The following is a 21,401-nucleotide window of genomic DNA, read 5'->3' on the forward strand; positions in this document are numbered from 1 at the left end:
GGAGGCTGCTTCAGATTCTGTGTGTGTATCTCTCTCTCTCTCTCTCTCTCTGCCCCTCCCCCTCCCTCAAAAAGTAGATAAACATTAAAAATATTTTTTAAAAGAAAGCATCCCAAGAATTAAAAGAGATAATGACTATCCCTTTTGGATGCTAAAATTATTTAGACTCCATTTGCATTAATTCTGAGACAAACTAGATAAAGTGCTTGGCTTTCCTGACTGCTCTGAACATGTGGTCCTGTCTGTGATGGGGCTTGAGAGCAGTGGCAGATATTTGCACAGAGATCTTCACCTCTCGCAGTCTCAGTTTCCCCAGATACAAACTGAAGGGAGCTGAGATGTCTACTTAGATCCTTTCCATTTCTCAACACACCTATGGATTTATGATTTCATAATTCATCCAGCAGGCAGAAGGGCTGATGGCTGTGGGACCACCATGAAAGTCCCCTCATCCCCCCAGGAAGGCATTCACAGACAGCTTCAGTGTAACTAAGACCGAGCCCACCTGCCTGGCTTTCCCACACCCTGCCGAAGGCCCACACTGAGCTCTGAGCAATTCTGTCATGCTCCCCCTTCCTGCCTCTGAATCCATAGAATAAAAAGAGGAAAGAACCACTTTGGAAAAATCAGATGACTAACTCTAGAGAGCGAGAGAAAGGAGATAAATTCTGTTGTTTTTATGAGGGTGAGGAGGCAAGTGTCAATTATGACAAAGTACCTCAGCAGGTTGATGTCTGTGAGGCTCAGTCTAAACGTCCTGCTGCAGAGCAAGGATGGAGAAACTGAAGGCCAGGCTATGGACGAATGAGCAAACATCAGTGTGACACCAGATGCATAGAATGGAACATCCTGTTAATAAATGTAGCTCAGCAAAGAGACCATATTTAGAACCAGAACCTAATTGTACCAAGCGGATGAGAAGTAACTTCAGATATTTCGCCTTTCTTTCACTTAATATACAAAATGGGGTGGCAGCCTCTCCATTTTCCCTGGACGTCATCTTTTGGATCATGACAGAAGCCAGCCACAATCTGCACACTGATGTTCCCATAATTACAGCTGGGTCCCTTAAATAGAGTCTCTAAATTACAATCTGTTTGCCATATAATATACTAGGGTTACCAACCTTACAAGCAAGGCTATGTGTCATTTGCTTGAGGCTATGATATCTTGACATCTTGTCAGCCTCAGATGAACACAATTAAATATGGCAGGTCTTTAAAATGTGCTTGGAGGGTGATGGGTATATGCTGATGCTCCTTGGCACAAATGGCGGACCTCTTTTGGGCATCTGCTCGCGGTGCAGGCCGTGTAGGCGTGACTTACCTCTGGAAACCTCTCTGTCAGCACGTTGGTTCCCTAGTCTTGCCGTCCCAAAAGTTATCATTCTGAAGGCCATTTCAACTACAAAATTCCATGGGTCACATGCATCATACCAGACAGAAATTTTATTCCCCTTTTTCTCCTTATCTGTACAGACACATTTTCTGATATTTTACTCGCGGTTATTCTCCTCCATCCTCCCCCAGTAGGTCAGAATACTGCCAGATCATCAATCTTTCTTTTAAATTCCCTTCAGATCTTAAGTGAGATCCCTAAAGTTGCTTTATATTAAGGGGACTTTATATAGAAAGTTGCCTTATATTAAGTCAATGCAAAGCAATGACTTTCTGAGGCTCTTGCTATTGTAAAGATTCCAAAACTGTACCAAAGGACAACAGTCCCGTCTTGTTACGTCAAATTTCAATATGGCAATAAGTGCTTTGAAAAATATGCGTTTTAAACCTGAAGTTCTTTGAAAGCCATCTTTCTCCAGGCAGTTACCAATTACCCCTGGACGCGGTGGCTGCAAAAATCACTTGATCAGGCAAAAGCCTTGCTTGGTCTTTTCAGGATTTACAGTTAATTCGGTGGCAGTTGGTCCTGCTGTCTTTACCCTCCTGAGAGCAGTATGGGATTTCTGAACTATGATCATTTATTGGGAGACACAGAGAAAGCTCCTTTGGGACACTCTTTTCCCCTCTGGCCAGCCGCTCTAGAAAGAGGAAACGTCTAGGTGGGTGGAGACAGTGATGTGGCCGGCCCCTCCCCTCCTAGCAGTCTGTCCTGACCAGGAAGAGATGTGGCCCAGAATGCTCGAAGGCGGAGGGAATAAGGCATGCTTTGTGTGCAACATGTGGCCCCAGTTCTGGGGCCCCCTGGGTGGGAGAGGAAGGACTTCTGTTGAGGCAAAGTCACATGCCTTAGGAAATATCTCCCCGAGAAAACCCAAAGGCCTAGTGTCCTTGCAGATCCAATGGAGTCCTTGCAGGAGAGAAGGTGATGGCAACCTCCTCTGGGGTCATGTGGGAGCCGCCCAGTCAACGCTTTTAGGGGCCTTGCATGTGTGCACGTCCAGGGCCTCCAGACAGTCCTGACAGCGCACGGCACAGCACCAGTGGAACTTACACTCGCACTTGGTCATCCGGGTGACGTGGGAGGTGTCATAGCCTCTCCCGCAGCACATGACCTCGCAGCTGTCCATGCCCCGGGAAGTCAGGTTGCATACACGGCCTGCTGTACCCAGAGAGCCTGGAAGACAAGCGAGGGAGGTGTCACCGCAAAGCTGTGGCCAGAATACAATATGCCTTGGGAGGAGGAGAATCCACCCTCCGGGAGCGGGCCCTGTGCCCCCCCACCCCAACCTGGGGCTGTGTACCACCTGTTCTGTGGCCCAGACAGCATCTGTCCTCCCCAGGGGCCAGCTGTGGCATGTGTAGTGGAGTCCAGAGGACCAAGTGCAGGAAAGATGGACACAAAACTTTGGACCTACCGTGGGCAACTTTAATTCTCGTGATCCCACTTCTGAGCTGGATAAACCTTTCAGTTTCTCTTTACCCAGCCTAGGATTGATGGGTCACTGCATGGGCAAGGCCAGATCAGATGGAAAGAAGGATCTAGCATATCTCCCTCTCTCCTGACCTCAAACCACATCAAGGAAGCAGTGACCCAGGTTAGTGCTCTCCACATTTGTCAGGGCATGGAACCCTCAAAGGGAGAGGATTCCGCCTACCCAGGCCTGACCACACTGCCTTTTTAGAAAGAGAAGAGAATGCTCGTTGCTGAAGGGGAGGTGTGGGCATCATTTGTGTAAGACCTTGAGGAGGGAGCAACGCCTGGTCTGGTTTACCGTTCGCGCTGCCATCCAGGGGGCCATCTAGATGTGTGTGAGGCTTCTTGTTGAAGCCAGGATTCTAAGCCTTCAGTGAATAAAACTGGCATAAAGACCTGTTAGGAATTACCACCGGAATGTTGTTGTCTTAGTTAATTAGGGTGAGGTTTCCTAAATGGCAATTCGTCTTTATGAATTTGTTTCTGAAAAAGACTCTTAAAGATAGAAAGCCTCTTAATTTGTTCTATTCCTGGAGAAGCACCCAGAAGTCTTTTACAAGAGCATTATTGGACAATAGAGCAGAACAAAGTGCAGTGGACATTTGTGTAGTTTGCTCCACCTATGATGATCCTTCCTGCTTCTTTCTTGGGCACAGAAATGGGCACTTGGCAGCCATGTTGAACAACACAACCTGGCTCAGCTGGTGGCAGGTGATCAGACCAGAGCTGGGGACCTGACTTGTTCTGGGGAAATCTGTTAGATTTCCCCAGGGATTTGCAGGTTTGTTGGAGATAGGCAGGCAGTCTTGCCTAATATGGACTCAGTAGCCATTGGCAGCCATGTACTATGATGAAGTGTGTGGACCAGTGGAGGTCTACAGAGAGATAAGAAAGAGGCAGATGTACAGACAGCAAGACAAGACGTGGAAAGCGGATGCTACCCAGATCCTGGACTATTTTTCCAGAGGTGCTTCCATTTGTCCCTGAAGCCTGGCTGCATTCTAACCTTTGGGTTCCTAGAGATTCTGCATTCTTTTAATAAACTTCCCCTTTCAGCTTAAACCACTCCAATTTCTGTTGCTTGCAATCAACAATCCTAAACAATTGACAAACCTAGAGAAGCTAAACTCTTCATTAAAAAAAAAAAAAAGTACATTGGAATGAAAGACAGTGACTTCATTCATTTTCAGTTCCTCCATCATTTAACATGGAATTCCTCCCACTTCATAATTCTTGCAGTGTCTCGTGACTCTCTCTCTGTTTATCACAGTCCAAGCTGTGCTCCAAATATCTACAGAAATGTCATGTTGCCCTGCCTGTCACGAACGACCCGGGAAGCAGCCAGGTCCAGGCAGGGCGTGGGGTCGAGCAGAGGAGAGGGGTGGGCACAACTTGCTGTGCGTGATCACGCCTCTGACAGCAGGAAGACAGGCAGGGGATTTCATGATGACAGGAAGGATGGCAAAGGGCCGGGGTCAGGGTGGAAGACGGGGTCAGCCAAGGATGGCCGTGAGCCTCTATCATGCTGAAGAAGCACAGAGTTAGAAGAGGCGGCAGCTGGGGCTGGATTCAGGACAGTGCTCAAAACCACTGCCTGTGCAGAAGGGACTCACTGCCAAGTCCTGCTTTGCAGCACACCCGTCATTTAATTCAGCAAACATTTAATGAACACAGATGTGTAAGACACTGTGCGGGCTGTGTAGAGTTTTGGGTGGTGGTGGTGGGGAAATAAAATAATTAGAATTCACTTCCTATTCCTATATTCTGGGAATTCCTAATATAATGAAGAGATAAATATGTAAAGAGATCTCTCCACTACTTCAAATATTCCATTTGCTGAAGAATTCCAGTAAAAAAAAAAAACCCACAGTAGGGTTTTGTGCAATGCACCACTGTAAACAAAGCTCAGGATGGTAGAATGAGGTTATTTAGAGCTGGGACATATCAGAGTTTAAGTTCCAGCTTTGGCATCTATCAGCTGGGTGACCTTGGGCAAGTTATGCAATCTTATCAAGCTTCCGTTTCTTTCCTTGAAAAACTGGAATAAAGACAGTTCCTTCCTCATAGGGCTGTGGTCAGGAGGGAATGAGATCATGCATGAAAGCACCTGGCATAATAAATGCTCAACTAATGCTAATCTTCTATTCACTTAGCAAGTGTTTGCGGAGTGTCTACCTTGTGGTAGGCACAGCTGTGGGAGCTTGGATCTATCAGGGAACAAAATGAAGATCCTGCCCTGAGGAGCTTACGTTCTAGAGGGAGTGAGCCAAACATGTCATAATGATAATTATTGCTATTAATATCAATAGCACACAGGATCAGAAAAGGAGCTGTTAACAGCACAGTTTTAAGAGGTGGCATCAGAGATAGGATGTAGAGGAGGATAAGTAGAAGCTCTGGAGAGAACATGGGACAGAAGGCATTCCAGGTAGGAGAGAGCCTCCCAGCAGCCTCTGCGGCACACTCACGAGCCCGTGCGGAGCCAGCACGGCTGCGGCACAGGTGTGAGTTAGGCAAAGAGCGTGGAAATGGAGTTGGGGCACAGGTTTAGAGCCTTCCTGTCTGGCAGCGGTGTGGGTTTTATTCCATGGTGAGTGGTGAGTCTGTCCAGATTTTTAATCCACAGAAAACATGTGGGAATGAGAAGTCTGAAACAGCTTCTTGGAGCGGGGAGGTATCCTTCATGCAGTGGGATTAGTCCGGGCAGGAGATAATGACCGGGGACAGAGGTAGGACAAATGCGAGATGGGTTAAAGAGGGAGAATCACTAGGACTTGGTGACTCACCGAGTTGGGAGGGGGTCACGTTGGAAAAGACTGACAGTTGTTCATTTGGCTCAGCATGAAGGAGATAACTGGGGTCCTCTGCTGAGAGGTGCTTCAGCAGAATGACACGATGGAGCGGTGGATCGTGGAGTGAATGGGCAGACGGACACCGCGTGTGGGGTGGGGAGTTTTCAAGGAGCTTGGTGACAAAGCAGACAGAAGAGCATGGCTGCAAGGAGCGATGAGGCCCAAGGTGGGACTTTAAGGTTATTTTAGGCCGTGAAGTTTGTGGGTTTGTTATGCAGTAGTAGACAGCTGACCCAATTTGGTAGGTTTTTGTTTACATCAAGCACAAAGTGGGAAGAACCAGTCTATGCTATTAGAAGCCAGGGTGGTACTTTTCCTTGGGGAATAGTGAAAAGGGGCGTGAAGGAGGCTTCTAGAATATCAGTCTTCTTCAGGTCTTACTCTGGGCTTAGATTATATGGCTATGTTCATTTGAGACAATTCCCTGAGCTGTACACGTGACATGTGTGTTTTCTGTATGTCTTTTATGTTCCAGTAACAAGAAGAAGAGGGAGGAGGCCACATATGCAAAACCAGGAAACCCAGCAAAGCTCTGAAAGGTGTTTAACGTGGCTGGAACTCAGCATTCCAAGGGGAGCGTGGCAAGAGGTGAGGCTGCAGGGGCAGGTAGAAGCCGAGACATGGAAGGCCTTGTGTCATGGGGAGAGAGAGAGAAAGAGAGAGAGCGTGAGTGCATGTGCATGTGAGCGGGGGAGGGGCAGAGGGAGAGAGAGAATCCCAAGCAGGCTCCACACTCAGTGCAGAGCCCTATGCAGGCTTTGATCGCATGACTCTGAGATCATGACCTGAGCTGAAATCGAGAGTTGGATGCTTAGCTGACTGAGGCACCCAGGCACCCTAAGGTGTTAAAACTTAAAAAAAAAAAAAATTTAATGTTTATTTACTGTTGAGAGAGAGAGAGAGAGACAGAGCATGAGTGGGGGAGGGGCAGAGAGAGAGCAAGACACAGAATCTGAAGCAGGCTCCAGGCTCTGAGCTGTCAGCACAGAGTCCAAGGCAGGGCTTGAACTCACGGTGAGATTATGACCTGAGCTGAAATCGGACGCTTAACTGACTGAGCCACCTAGGTGCCCCAAGGTGTTAAAACTTTTAACATAAGGGCAGCGGAATGTGATTGAGAGGTTTTACACAATAGGGGGACATGGTGGATTTATGTTTCAGAAGGCTCACTGTGGGTGCTGGGGGGCCGGGGTGAAGTCAAGGAGCCAAGTTAGAGAGCAGTGAAGTGCCCTGGTCAGGGCACAAGGTGGCCGGACAAGGACAGTGGCAGGGGTGGGGAGGGGTGGAAGAGGTTATGGGCTCGGGGGGGATATCAAGGAGGCAGGACTGACGGGACATATGGAGGATGAGGGTCAGCAGTATTCCCAGGCTTCTGGCTTGAGTGACTGGTTTTATGCTGCTGACCTTCCCTGGGGTAGGAGCACCTGGGGAGGGGCAGGCTTTGAGCTAAGATATGGAGTTTTGTTTTCAACACATCGAGTTTGGGGTGACAGTGGGTCATCCAGGTAGAAATGTTCAATGGAAATACCCTCCGGGACTCGGCAGAGAGGTCAGGATGGACATTCAGACTAGGAAGTCTTTACCTCAGAGGTGGCAGCTGAAGCCACGGTGTAAATGAGACCCCCAGTGGGTGTGCGGAGCCCTCTCACTTGCCCCACCCTCAGAGGCGACTCTGAAGTTTCTTTCACCTTTTTGTGTTTTGTCGGTAAGCCCTGCACACCAATAAGCATTCTTTGCTTCCACCAACATGCTGTCATCAAAATAGGAATTCATGCAACTGGAATTTTCTCTCCCCGCTTGATGCTTTGAGGTACGGGGGTGGGGGCGGGGTGCTAGGACAGGGAGGTGAAGTGTCTCAGTCCTGAATCAGACTGAGGGCTTTTTACTGACATCGAACTTGGTGACATTTTCCCAGTGGGCTGAAGCCTAAGGAGGTCTTGAGCTGTGATCTGACTCAGCTTCAGTGATGGTCCCCCAGATGCACAAAACTGAACGTGACCCTGTCTGAACAGAAGGATTGCTCAGTGAAGGGACTCCAACACCATGAAAACTCTGGGAGAAGCAGTCAAAGTGATGGCCACTGACAAGAGCTTGACTCACAAGTGGTTTCAGTAAAGGAAACAAAGACCTGGCATTGAGATCTCAGTAGTTCAGTGTTCAGTTACAGAATGCTGGAAAACACCATTAATCTGAATTAATACCACTGGTCGCCCAAACAGGGTGTAATGAGGGCCCAGAAGAAGGAAGATGAGAGGGGTTTTTGAAGGTTGAGAGCCACTGATGTGAGAACAGTGGTGAGGTCACAGCCTGGAGGAGTGATGGCCCCTGCAAGGTACCCGTGGCCCCCAGGAATGTGCCAGCTGAGAGGTACAGGGCAGGCTCTGTCGTCTGGGGAGAGGACGAAGCTGCAGGATGATGGACCACAAATTGGCCCCGCTTTGGGGTTTGGATCTAATTAGACTTAATGACGGACTGTAGGGCAGGAGGGCAATGTTGACGCTTGCTGTCATTTGAGCAGAATATAGAGCCATGTCATCAGAGCCCTGAAAAGCACATTTCTAGACTGCAGAATCTATACAAAATTTGCTGGCATTGCTTTCTTTTATTGGAATTATAACAAAGCCCCGTTATTATTGATAGCAATAGTGCTATACTGTCTTAGGGACCTCCCATTATCTTTTCCAAAACAGATCACCATTATTCTTACCGTAAAAGACAAAAATCAAGGCTGTAAATGTGTGTGCTCTTTATGAAAGAGACCCTCCGAGTTTTATAATCTTCCTGCTTGTTTAGTTCTAAATACTTGAGATACACACTTTTAGACCATTTTTTTCTGCAAACAATATACCAGTTCATTAACTAATGAGTGACTTATCCCTGCCTGGGCCACAACAGGAACCCCTGGGTTAAGAAAGTCAGCTACACCTGTAAGCCTGAAGCCCATGCATCCTTTCCTTTTTCCTCTCTTCTCCTCATTCTTCTTCTTTCGCCCTTCCCTTCTGCCTTCTTTTTCATCTTCTTTCTCTTCTTTTTGTTCATAATTGGAGCCAATACTTATGGAGCACTGACATGGGCTAGTCCCTGTGATAAGCATTTTGCCTGTATTATCTCATTTAATTCTTATAAGCTTATAAAGTAGGCACTGTTATCACCATTTTGGAAATGAGGAAAAGGAGAAGGGTAAGTAACTGGCCCGTGGTCACACAGCTATCAGGTGGCAGGTCAGGATTTGAAGCCAGGCTTGTGTGACTCCAGAGCTTAAGCTCTTAACTGGCAGAGACAGTGACATCTGGCAGAGAGCTCCATCCCCGAGCCCTGCCAGATCCCAGGAAGCAGGCTCCCGGGCAGAAGTGCAAGAGCAGAGTGTTAGCACCCTTCCTGCTCTCTACCTTCATTATTTTATCAAATGAAGGACTTGCAAAGGTCCTGACATGTAACCTTTTGGGAAGGGACTTCTTCTCCAGCATGTGATATGCCATAGACAATTAAGACTCCTACAGTTACACGAGAATGAAAATGGCTAGTTAATTAACACGGGGTTAGCAGCTGACACTGCGTTTTTCCTGCGCTGATATTCCTGTGGAATTCCTGTCACCTTTTTGAGAGATGAGACTGATTTCTTTGCAATGCCAACATGCACATCTCCAAAACATGTATGTGTCCTTAAGGTGGCTTTAATATATGTCACTGATGGGGCCGTGGCTGCAAACACTGAGAACAACTCTTGCTAAGTAGAACTTTTACTGGTTAAGGTAGGCCAATAGCATCAATTTGCATCTCACCTCAAATGGCATATCTTAGCCTGATCACTCACATAACTCTCCCCTGACTTTACTCTAAGATTCACTGAGACATTTCCAAAAGCCAAATTGATCTTTATAGGTCAAATGTTTGCATCATACAGCATGTACAAAAGTATGTATGGCTGGCTCTACAAATACTTCAAAGGAAATTTTAAAAACTCTTTTGAGTAATGGCTCCATCATTAGTTTCCCAAATTGATATGTTAAGAGGATAAATACATTTTTAGATGCTTCACATTTATTTTAAAAATCATTCATATTGCTTTGTAATGTTATCTCTTATTGCACTTTGATTTCCTCAGTTTCCTTAAGATAAGTTGCAGGTGGGAAGCTTTTTTCCCTGGCTCCCTTAGGTCTAAGTTTGTGAAATGTGCTCAGATGTATGGCCCGCCTGGGTACAGATCCTAGTTCCCAGACAGTATGGCAGACTCAGGCTCAGCGAGCCCAACCTTCTTCCGCCACCTTCACCCACACTGTTAGATCATCTGCCTAGACTCAGTGTCCATAAGATCCGGGCAGTCTGTAACGTCTATGCCATGGGAAGGTGGGAGTTCCAGCCTTTCTCCTCCCTGGTATTGTCCTCACCCTGCACAGAGCTCACATATGTATTGGGGGAAAAGGATGATAAAGAATCAGAGTTTCTAAATCACATAAGTTTGGGACCAGAGAACTCACTTTTAGTGGGGCAATGCGAGGGGAACATTACAGAATCGAGCATCCCATCCCTAGAGCTATAAAATTAATAATGGAGTCAGGGTTCCCAGTGCAAAAACATTTCTGTCTCCACCGACATGCATCTTCCTGACAGCAGAGGAGGACGCAGAGCTTTTGCTAATAGTTCCCAGACCTGCACCTCTGGGACCTGGAGAAAGAGCGCTTTCTCGAGCGCTCTTTCTCTGTGGATGGGCCTGTGTCTTTGGAAATTCCTGCCACTCCAGGCTGACAGAAGCCCATATGTTGACCATTAGGACATAAAGCAAGATCCACTTAAGCCCGTCATCCAATCGGCTGTTTCTCCTCTGGTTGACTTACATGTTGTCATTAATGACACAGATTTATCGAGGGAAGAAAAGAATGTTAGAGCAAATGTTAGAGACCGCACATTTCATCTACATGCACGGCTTGCCCCTCGCACAGTAAAAATTGCAAAACTAAAACTAGGAAAGACAATATCTCCACTTATCTCAGATGATTTTATTTAACGTTTGTATAATAAGCAGGAAAAGGTTAACTGGCGCAAAAAAAAACATGTTCCATGAAATTAGCAAATCCTATCATGGAATTAAAGTTAAGGTCAGACTCTTCAAGGCTTTCTATGTCTGGCACTACCTAGTCTACCCAAGTTTATTTCCCACCTACCCCTACCTGGACCCCTGGTAATCAGGCCACCTCCTCACTGTCCCATTGAAGTGACTTTCTGATGTCACAGCTGTGTACACTGTTTCCTCACAGGAGGTACTCTCATCTGCTGTCCAGGCCTGTCCTCACTCCATTAGATGGGAGGTCCTCCCATCCTTCGAGATTCAAGCCTACTTCAGCACCTTCCACAGAGTTCTCCCTACTTCTGCTCCCTCCTTCCTGGCCCCCTTCTGAAGCCCTTATATTGCATGTCACACAATAGGGCTCATATGCTGTTTTGAAATATTTGATGATTTCTCATGCATCTTGTCTCCCCCAGGACAGAGGTTAGATCTTATATTTCTTCTATACACGGCATAATACTCAGCCATCCACATACAGATTCCCAATTCATTAAATATTAAATTAAAAACAATTTCTTAGAAATTAAGATCAGCTTTTCCTTGCTGAAGGAGGGCACACTTCTCCAGGGAGCAGTCACCAAGCCCTCCGGCACTATGGGAAGAGTAAGCTAGCTAACAGCCTGCTTTCCACTCTCATGTTCTCACTTGGCATATAGAGAAAACATGCAAAAAAATATCACAACGTTTTAAAAGATCTCACAGATTCGAAATGACAACCTAAGGGAGTCTGTGGCATCAAGTTCAAGTTCTGTTACTGCAACCTTAGAGTGAAATTAATTAATAATTCACTCATTCATTTATGGAATCATAGGACCCTTGGGAGTTTCTGGGTGAATTGCATATCTTAGGAAACTTGAAGAAGTTAATTTGCCCACGACTACCCAGTCAGTAATCAGTAAAAATGGCAACAGGTGGCACGAAAGTCTGCTGATGTGTAACGCCAGGATTTTTCCTTAGAAATATGGGATTTACATAGATTTAAAGAACGGATTGATCACACCAGTACAAAATAGGTCTCATGGGGAAAGTTTACATGATGGAAGCAAATATATTATTTAAAAATACTTTAACATCACTCTTTTGTTTGTCGCATATTAACACGGTAATTGGCAATGATTTTTGTTCTATTACAAAAAAGGACGTCTATTTGACAAATGTTTTGTTAGTGCAAATTATGTCGAAGACTTCAAAATAGAAAATGAAATTTTTTGTGGGTTTTTTTTCTGAAATTTTCTTTTTTTCTGAAAAAAGTTTGCTGCTTTGTTTTTCAGTTTTCACAAATTCAATCTGATTGCCACTGTCAGTTAATTCACATACGGGCCCGTTTTCAGTGCATCCTAAAAGTTTAATAATTCTAGCACATCTATATTCTGAACGGTAGTGCAGATTTACACATTATTCCTGTAACATAAAGTAAATATTGGATGTAAAAAGTATTTTTGCTTACATTAACAACTAAATCAGATAAACTAACGAGTAATCCCACTGATAGTAGTAAATGCAAAAGGCCCCACACAGAGTATTTGGTGGCAACTAAAAGCAATCGATACAGGCTACTGCTGCATTTGAGACTTTTATGTCACCAGGGAAATGGGCAGCCAACATTTTGAGCTCTGTAAATGGTGCCCTAATGCACTTGAACTTGAGGAGAACATTTAACAGTTCAGTTTAAGTGGGAATTTTCATAGGCCATGTGTTATAATCAGTGATGGGTGATTATAATGCTTAGGACTTACCTGTCATTTAAGCTATGACGCTGCACCAACATAACTAAGACTTCATTTCAGCTCATGATGAGCATATTTTAAGTTGTTTATAACTTGCCATTCAATTCAGTTCAACACATGTTTATATGCTGTGTGCTGAGGATCCAGTGGTGAACAGACATAGTTCCTGCCATCATGGAATCAGAGTCCAGTGGGACAGACAGATAGCAAACAAATATTTAAATAAATTAACTAAAATTCCTGGTATATGCTATGAGTCAAGGAACAAGGCTTTCTGGGGCACCTGGGTGACTCAGTCAGCTAAGTGTCCAACTCTTGGTTTCAGCTCAGGTCATGATCTTGCAGGTCGTGGGTTCGAGCCCCACATCAGGCTCCATGCTGACAGTGTGGAATCTGCTTGGTATTCTCTCCCTCTCTCTCTCTCCCCCTCCCCCACTCGCTCTTTCTCTCTCAAAATAAATAAATAAACGTTAAAATTTTTTTAAAAGAAGGAACAAGGCTTTCTGAGACAGATCCTCGATACATTTGAGGAGGACCTGGTGATGGGCCACTATGCAAGTGAGAAAGTAGGGTAGCAAATGACTTGCAGGTTATGGCTTGACCAATGGAGTGGATGGCTCTGCTATTTTCCGAGAAGAGGAAGCTTGAGGAAAATAGGTTTTGGGAGTGGGAAAAATCAAGCGTTCACTTAATAGAATCAGGTTGCTAGCAATGTGGGCAACCTGAGAGGTGCTGTCGAGCAGGGGGTAGGACCCAGATGAGGCCTGAGATGCAGTTAAAGCCATTGTAAAAGAGGAGGCCGCTCAGGGACAAAGTGCAGATGGAGAAGTGAAGAGGGCCTGCCTGGGTCCTGAAGATCTCCTTCCAAAATCCTTCCAAATTTACAAGTAGAAGAGACACTAGCAACTGAAATTGGGGAGACCAGCTCTTGGGGCAGGAGGAAAATCGGGAGACTGTGTTTCGGGAAGGGGGGGCAGGCTAATTGTGTTACATGCCACTAAGAATTTGAAAGGATGGCCCTCTGGATGGTAATTAATATTAATCATACAACATAATCAATAATTGCCTATGAACATGGTGACTCATAAGCCTCACCAATACATTGTTCATTTCATTCTCTCCTGGTTTAGTTGTCTTAGCACTTTTCAGATATCAATTCATGAATTTCTAAATGAAATCTCACTGCTGAAAGGGATAAATAACCCATTCTTTAATTTTCCAAATTACAAATGTACAGTAAGTCCTAGTAATAGAGCAACGGAGTGTGGACAGAAACCAAGAAAGCGCCACCTTCCTGTCGGGGCTTGAGGACCCCCACACCTGGCCTGTGTCCTATTGCGTGCCCACCACCTGGCTCATCTACAGAGACCAGGGGGCCTGTGAAGGCCTGTGAGGCCAAGCACCGAGTCTGGCTTCCTCGTCTTCGCATTCCAAAGGCTTATCATAGTGTCTGGCGTACAGAAGGGGCTCAATACATATTTGATCCATGAAGCAATGAGGGACCTAGGAGGTCCTGTAGGAATTGCGCATTTAATATCAAAATAAGGTCCATGCATTCCTACCGGCTGACATGCTGTTCCCTTGTTTTCAGTCAGGTCACAATCTCAGAGGTTCAGCAAACCAGGCCCCACCACAGGGCATGTCTGGATCGGTGAATCTCTGTAAACCGTGGTTGGGATTGTGTTCCCATGGGTTGCAAGCTGTTTGCCAAATATGATTTGTGCAGAAAAAAACAGTGATACCTTAGCATTTGCACCACTCCAGGCCTGCAGCTGTCAGCCAGCTATCGGGCTTTCCGTGGACAACAGGTTATACAACCGTTGAACTCTGTTTTTTGAACTTGAGGAGAGGTGGAGGGTTGCTTGTTTCCTACAGTCGGACAGGAGACCTCAGGGTGACCTCTGGCCCAGGTCAGGGTTTTTACGTCATAAAGGGTGAAAGTGGCCTGTGATTAGGTGCAACCGCTTCTCTGGAGAGGACAACGGCATTCCTCAGAGATGGACTATCTCTAACTTGAGGACTCCTTTGATTTGCAGACGCCTGGGGCAATAACCAGAGCAGATAACCACACAACCGCTAGAACAGCCATCCCCGAAAGCCCCGCTTCCTAGATCTCACCTCCAACGTGGCCTGCATAATGTCATATGCACCGTATCACACCGTTGTACGTACTCCTGGAATCTGAGCAGTCTTTCCAGTCAAACATCAGAGCGCTCCCTTTGTTCAGCTGAAGGCTAGGGGAAAATGTCTTTTGTTGTTGTTGTCCTAAGAATATCTTCCTTAATCGGTTTTTGAGCTTATCATTTTGGGGGGCGAACAATTAAGGACATTTAACACTCTTGGAAACTTGAAGGGCTTGTGATTGGAAGGGACCTTGAGGCAACCTGAGCCAAACACAAGGGAAGCTTCAGTCTGACTCCTGTCTACCTCTCTACAATGGCCCCTTGTCCCATTAGGTTTCCTCACACTGCCTCTTTAGTACACAGGTCTCCCTTCTCTGCTACATCTCCTCCCCAAATTTCAGGAAGTAAAGTGTAGATATAATGAGAAAAGTATGGACTTTTGATTTTTATTTATTTTGTTTTCTTTACTGCTTACAGTTCACACAGTCTTGGGCAAGTTAAGTAGCTTTTCTGAGCCTTAATTCCCTTCTCCATAAATTGGGGTAACTGCCCTGAAGATTCAGAGAAAATGCCCAGAAGGTGTGTAGCACAGACCTGACTCTCATAGGAACTCATGTTCCCATCACCCTTCTCCCCCTGGGGTCTGGGTCTGTCCTCACCCAGGAGTACCCCGGGGTCTTGACTCACCTTCTGCATTTCTCATCGAAATTCACTAGGCTTGGTATCATTCTTTTAGGACTTCACTAAAGGGCCTACTTGGTCATTTCTGTCCAGCTAATTTCTATGAAAGCTTAGATGGCTGAAATCATTTTAATGTGCTTACTCACAGTGAAAGCAGTTTCCTGAAAATGCAGGGCCTCCATGTGGAAGAACAAACACCCTCTTGTACTGGGCAAGCCCAGGCCAGAGATATTTTTGTGTGACACTTATCTAGAGCCCCTTAAATAAGGAATTTTTTTCCTTTGTAAGAGAGTAGGTATTCCAAAGAATATAATGTCTCCCGGGATTTCTTCTTACCTCATACTTATGAAAAAATAAGGAATCATGGACTGCCTAAAACATGGACTTCCCATTTTAATGTGCTTAAGTTTGAAATGCATATAGAATCTCAGCAGCAGTCCCCTGAGATTCCGATTTAATAGTTTTCTGAAGAGACCCTCACTTTGGAAAATAGTGCCTATAGACTTCATCCATTCCACAAAACCAAACTGACAGAAGAAGTGGCTCATGTCAGTCACATGAGTTGATCTGAACAGGAAGCAGGCGCTGGTTGGCAGGAGTGAAGTCAGTCAGTTACAGGCATCTATTACTTGGCAATATTCAGTGTGCTTACCACCATGGGTTTTCCAGTGCTGAGAAGTGGAAGGTGCCCAATAAGTTAAATATTAAATGTGTATGATATTTTAAAAAAGCAAAATAAAACAATATGGCCACAACAAAGCAGACTGAGTGGTATGAGATGTAATCTAGGGAAAGGTTAATGCTAATCTTAGTAGAGAAATGAAAAAAATTATTTGCTTTAAATTTTACTGCAAATTCTGATGTATTTGAGAGCCTGGATACATGTAAAGGAAACCCATTTCAAACATGTGGGAGTTCCATTTACCAGAAAACAGGTTCTTTCTTAGGTGGAATGATTCTAGCGAAGGGAAGAGAGTCCCTTAGTGATGTGCTCACTCAGCAATGTGGCACATTCTGGGGGCTTCTTTAATATAGACTGACAGGATGTTAGCCCTGTAACCCCCAACACCTTCCTTTCAAGACAAGGGAGCACAGCTCAGAGAAGGAATGCCACTGTGAGGTACAGGCAGGAATCTCCCCCTTCTAGTAGGTCTCAGCTCTATCACATCTCCCTGCCTCTGTGGGCAGAGGTTAGAGGCCGTTCCAGAACGATTCTGTACCACACACTTTGACAACTGTTTTGACTGATTTTCTAGAGTGTATACTATGTGAGTTTCTAGGAGAAAATGGCCAGGATAAAGCTTAATTTTTAGAAAGCCATAGGTTACACAGGCAAGGACAAGACTCCCAGCAGCTGTGTGAGTTGAAGCAGACTTTCTCAGGAAAAATCTGCATCTCATACAGGTGGCTATTCATATGTGAATTCAAGTATGAACAATGAAAACTATACTCTTTCAGTCAGAACTTTTGTCTACGTGATGGCCAACACCAGAATGGTCTTTTTATTAAAACAGCCACCTGATGGTCAACAGAATTAAAAAGAAATATGGCAAAGTTTATATGGATAACTTTGGCATTTTCTTAGGTTCAGTTATAAAAGGGCATCAAGTATAGCTCAAGGAATCTTTCTTTTTTCAAAGGAAAGAATATTTGAAAGCTTTTTTGAAGTTTATTTTATATATTTTGAGAGAGAGAGAGAGAGAGAGAGAGAGACAGAGAATGCATGTGGGGGAGGGGCAGAGAGAGAGGGAGAGACAGAATCCCAAGCAGGCTTCATGCTGTCAGCACAGAGCCCAATGCAGGGCTTGATCTCACCAACTGGGAGATCATGACCTGAACCAAAACCAAGAGTTGGACACTTAACTGACTGAGCCACCCAGATGCCCCAAATCTAGGGATCTTAATGGAAATCCGATCCAATCTGATACATTGAAACTGGCTACTGAAGAAGAAGAAGAAGAAGAAGAACAACAACAACAACAACAACAACAACAACTAGGGTGACTCCTGGTTAATCAACACCAACAAGAACCAAATTCACAACTTTTTAAGATAAAAATGAGATAAGCTCAAATGAGCCTAAAATAGAATAGAAATAAATTGAGAGTGAGTAAATTATAAAACTTCCCTTAGAAAGTCAGCACCTGCCATGGGCTGCCTTGTGGCTGATGCATCTGGAGGCAGAGTGAAATGGTTAAAATGATGGATAGACTCTGATTCAAGCCCCTGCTCTGCTTCTTGACCAACCAAGAGTTTTTGAGCAAATTCCATAACCTGTCTGTCACAGCTTCAGTTTTTTCTCCTATAAAATGGGATAATAACATACCCACTTATAGATTCTTTGTGAGAATCAATGATAGAATGCAGATCAAGTGCTAATGAATGGCCGGTACTACAGATGAGTTTACTATTTAGGATCAAGAAACAATAGTGTTCTAATACTGGGAGCAGAAAAAGCAAAGTGTGGAAGAATAACAGTATCCTGCAGAGGCATCAGGGAATAGATTCAGAATCTCCTCTGTGGGGAAGACAAAGTAAGGTCTTTATTTCATAATATCCATGAGACAGTTAAGTGGTCATCAAGCATAATAACCGTTTGCTTCACTGTGCAAACTACTTCAATCCAAAAACCCAGAAAAGATTTCTTGGGGAAGCAGGTCTTCATACATTTGAAATGAGGGTTCTGCTTTGTAGCACCTTTATAGAGATAGTTAGTGACGAGTTGTGATGTCAGGGTCAGGTGTACAGGCCATGGGGTCAGACAGCCAGACATCCATCCCCTCCAAGACCAGTGAGATCTTGAGCTAGTCATTCACTTTTCTCATCAGTACAATTGGGACAATGATATTCAAGGCTGCTTATCTGGTTTCAAAAGCTAAGATGTGAATTTGGTTCTTGGTTAGTGTTGATCAACCAGGAGCCACCCTCTTTTTTTTTTTCTCAGTAACTGGTTCCAATGCACTGATGTCATAGGGCGGCTCTAAGGATTAAATAAGACCATGTGTGCAATGATCTTAGCCCAGTACCTGGCACACGGGAGTCAATCCATTGTAATTCCTAAAGTGATCAAGATGTCATCATCCCCATGTCCTGTCCGAGGAGCCTGAGGTTAAACAGCTAGTTACTGGCAGAGGGGAGCCAGACCTCTGGGACAATCCAGTATCAAAGTATATGTTTTGTGATGATTTGGCTGAAACTTTAGCCTGACAGGTAGGCTGACTTGTTAAAGGTCCCAAAGCATGTCAGGAATGCAGCAGGGCACAGCATCTGGTCCTTGCGCTAGGTACTTGTTAATCCATAGGCTGCATGTACAAACCCGCCCAAATGCTGTAAAGAACGTGCTCATCAAACCAGGAAGAAATTCAGCCACTCAGAGACAAAGGAGAAGTTCTGTACTTCCTGTGACATTCCCTGGTAATTGTGCCTCTTGGTCACTCTACTGTTAGGAGCTGGCTGCCATCTACACTGTTTTACTGGTTCCTTTGCAATTGCTTTGGATTCAAAAACAAACTCAGAATTTAAATTCAAGGATGTTTTTCCTGATAATGAATTCCCTTGCTTTCTACTAAGTCTGAGAATTTGGCTTGAGCCAGAGTTGGCTGTGGGCTTCTATCTCCTCCTATCCACTGAGACTTGTACTCATTCTTATTTTGTATCAGAGTCTTTGCAAAGACTGTTCTAAGCCTGGAGCTCAGTGTTGCCCCGGAGAAGTGAAAGGCAGAGACCAGCAGGCGCATAAAACCACAATGGTGGGAACAGCTATGTTGAGGTTGATGGAGCTGCTCTTTGAATGAGTTCAAGACAGAGAAGGTGCCCTCTGCAAGTGAAGGGTGTGGCTTAAATGAATAAAATGCCTCTTACACAGCTCTCATCCACTGTCCACTGACAGCCAGGCCAGTGGGATGAATTTTTGCTTTCTAGTATTTGGCAACTTCTCAGCATATTGGAAAGAGCGAGAGAGTGAGAAGTATGGCAGATTTCAAAACAGGCTAACTTTATTTAATTTATTTAATTTTTTTTTCAGAGAGAGAGAGAGAGAGAGAGATCTCAAGCATGTGAGTGCAAGCAGTGGAGGGGCAGAGGGAAAGGAGAGAGAATCTTAAGCAGGCTTGTACCCAGTGTGGAGCTCAAAGCGAGGCTCGATCTCACGACCGTGAGATCATGGGCTGAGCCAAAATCAAGAGTTAGATGATCGACCGACTGAGCCACCGAGGTGCCCCCAAAGCAGGCTAGCTTTAAAGCCCTGGACCCCTCTTCCAGAGTCACAGAGGTGGTATTTGTGAGGGGGAAGGTACCTTACATAGCTCTACTCTTCTTGGCTCCCAGATCACAGGAAGGATGCTGGGTTGCTGTACAGGGTCGTTAGTCGACCAGTTAGAGTTTTGTCAAGGCCGAAGAATCTTGCTAATCTACATATTTTGACTCTTTGCCATGTACTTTCTTGGGTTCACATTCCTCCAGAACCTGCACATTATCAACCCATTTCTCCCGCTGCTTAGGAAAGCTCTCTGTGCACTTTAAATATGACTTATAAGAACACGAACTTTGAATCTGAAGGCATCAAGCTGCACTTACAGAACTGTCAGGCTGAAATACAGAACTGCATTTAAATTGTGGAGTATTGATTGTGAAAGAATTAGGTACTGTGAATAATGTGCATTGAACTTACCTGCATCTCGGTCCCTGATACAATAGTCTGGAGAATTCTCAAAATACACGAGGTCATTTTTTGTTGGCTTCTTAAACCTCTTGTTAGCCACAGTGAAACCAGTGCCATCCTGGTTCATGACGACCTGGATGGCCCCGTTGTACTTCCTCCAGAGGTAATCGCCCGTTTTTCTGAAATCAGCCATGGCCAGCCAGCACGTCCTCAGAGTACACGAGCCACTCACTCCGTGACACTTGCATTCTTGTTTCAAGAACCGCTTTACCGCCTGCCGGAAGAGATGGGCAAGTTCAGTGCAGGCGGACTCAAGCTCCTGACACAAGCTACAAACTCCTTACCTCGGAGCAATGCAGAAGTGACTCTGATGACACAGGATCCTGGGGCTCAGGACTGGGAGATGGTGGTCGCTTCAGCCACACCCCCTGACTACGGTAGGTGGGGTACTGGGGAGAATCGGGGCAGGGGGCTTGCCTGACTGTGAACCCTATTTGGCTATCGGTATAACAAGAACCTCACCAGTTTGAATTTTATAGGGTACAGGGCCAGTTTGACAAGTGAGAGAATGAATTAGAGTTCTTTTCTAAATAAATATGGCTTTATTATATTAAAAATATATAGTACTACTCAGTAATTGCTAAGCCTGCTTCTTTCAGTAAGCCAATAGTAGTGACTGTTACCATTTGCAGGGTCCTATCCATGTTCCAGGCATTGCGCTAAATGCTTTTTCCACTCTATCTCAGTGACCTGAACCTTCACACAATCCCATGCTACCATATTTATTTTGCAGATGATGGAAGAGTAAATATGAGGGACATCAAAGCACCTGCCCAAAGTTCCACAGCTGGTATAGGACAGAGCCACGGTACACTGGAAATCCAGCCAGTGGCCCTGAGAATGCCATTAAATTTGGGAGAGTATCACTCAAGTCTGGCCAAAGTATTCAGCTTAGATGACAGGGCTGAGCTTGCTCTGTTTTGTTTGTTTGTTTGTTTGTTTGTTTTTGTAGAAGGGAAACAAAGGCACATGGGACAAGCCTGTCTCAAGCTGGCTTGGATGGCCTGGATGGCCTCCATGAATAGGTTGTAAGCCTGTGGACAGGGAAGGGCTCTGGTGGACCCTGGAACCACCCAGGGACATTTCTGTTTTGGTCTTGGGATTAGCCAGCAGACCTGTGCCAGCCCCAATGCAATTTTGTGAGTGTTAGGTGGCCCTGGCACATCTCTCCTTGGCTCAGCTGAGTGAAGAAGGTCATGAGCACCCATGGTCCTCAGAGCCATCCTGAGCTACCACTGTTCCCATTTCACAAGTGAGGAAACTAGGGATCAGGGAAGTAAGATGACTGGCCCACATTGCTAGGCCTGGGTGTGGAATGGCAGGTGCAAACCCAGACTCTGGATGTACAAATGAATGGATTTC

At 45.2% G+C, this 21,401-nt stretch overlaps 1 protein-coding gene across 1 annotated transcript in view; it reads right to left on the bottom strand.

Moving 5' to 3' along the window:
• Positions 1-1,396: 1,396 nt before the first annotated feature.
• WNT2 (Wnt family member 2) overlaps positions 1,397-21,401 on the bottom strand; it is a 43,964-nt gene continuing 23,959 nt past the window's right edge. Inside the window, exons 4-5 of the mRNA XM_049641719.1 lie at positions 19,989-20,253; positions 1,397-2,571 (exon numbers count right to left, since the gene is read on the bottom strand). Of these exons, the coding sequence (XP_049497676.1) occupies positions 2,342-2,571; positions 19,989-20,253 (495 nt within the window). The 3' untranslated portion in view covers positions 1,397-2,341. The remainder of the gene's footprint in view (positions 2,572-19,988; positions 20,254-21,401) is intronic.

The sequence above is a fragment of the Panthera uncia genome, chromosome A2 (genome assembly GCF_023721935.1).
Source record: "Panthera uncia isolate 11264 chromosome A2, Puncia_PCG_1.0, whole genome shotgun sequence".
Taxonomy (NCBI): Eukaryota; Metazoa; Chordata; class Mammalia; order Carnivora; family Felidae; genus Panthera; species Panthera uncia.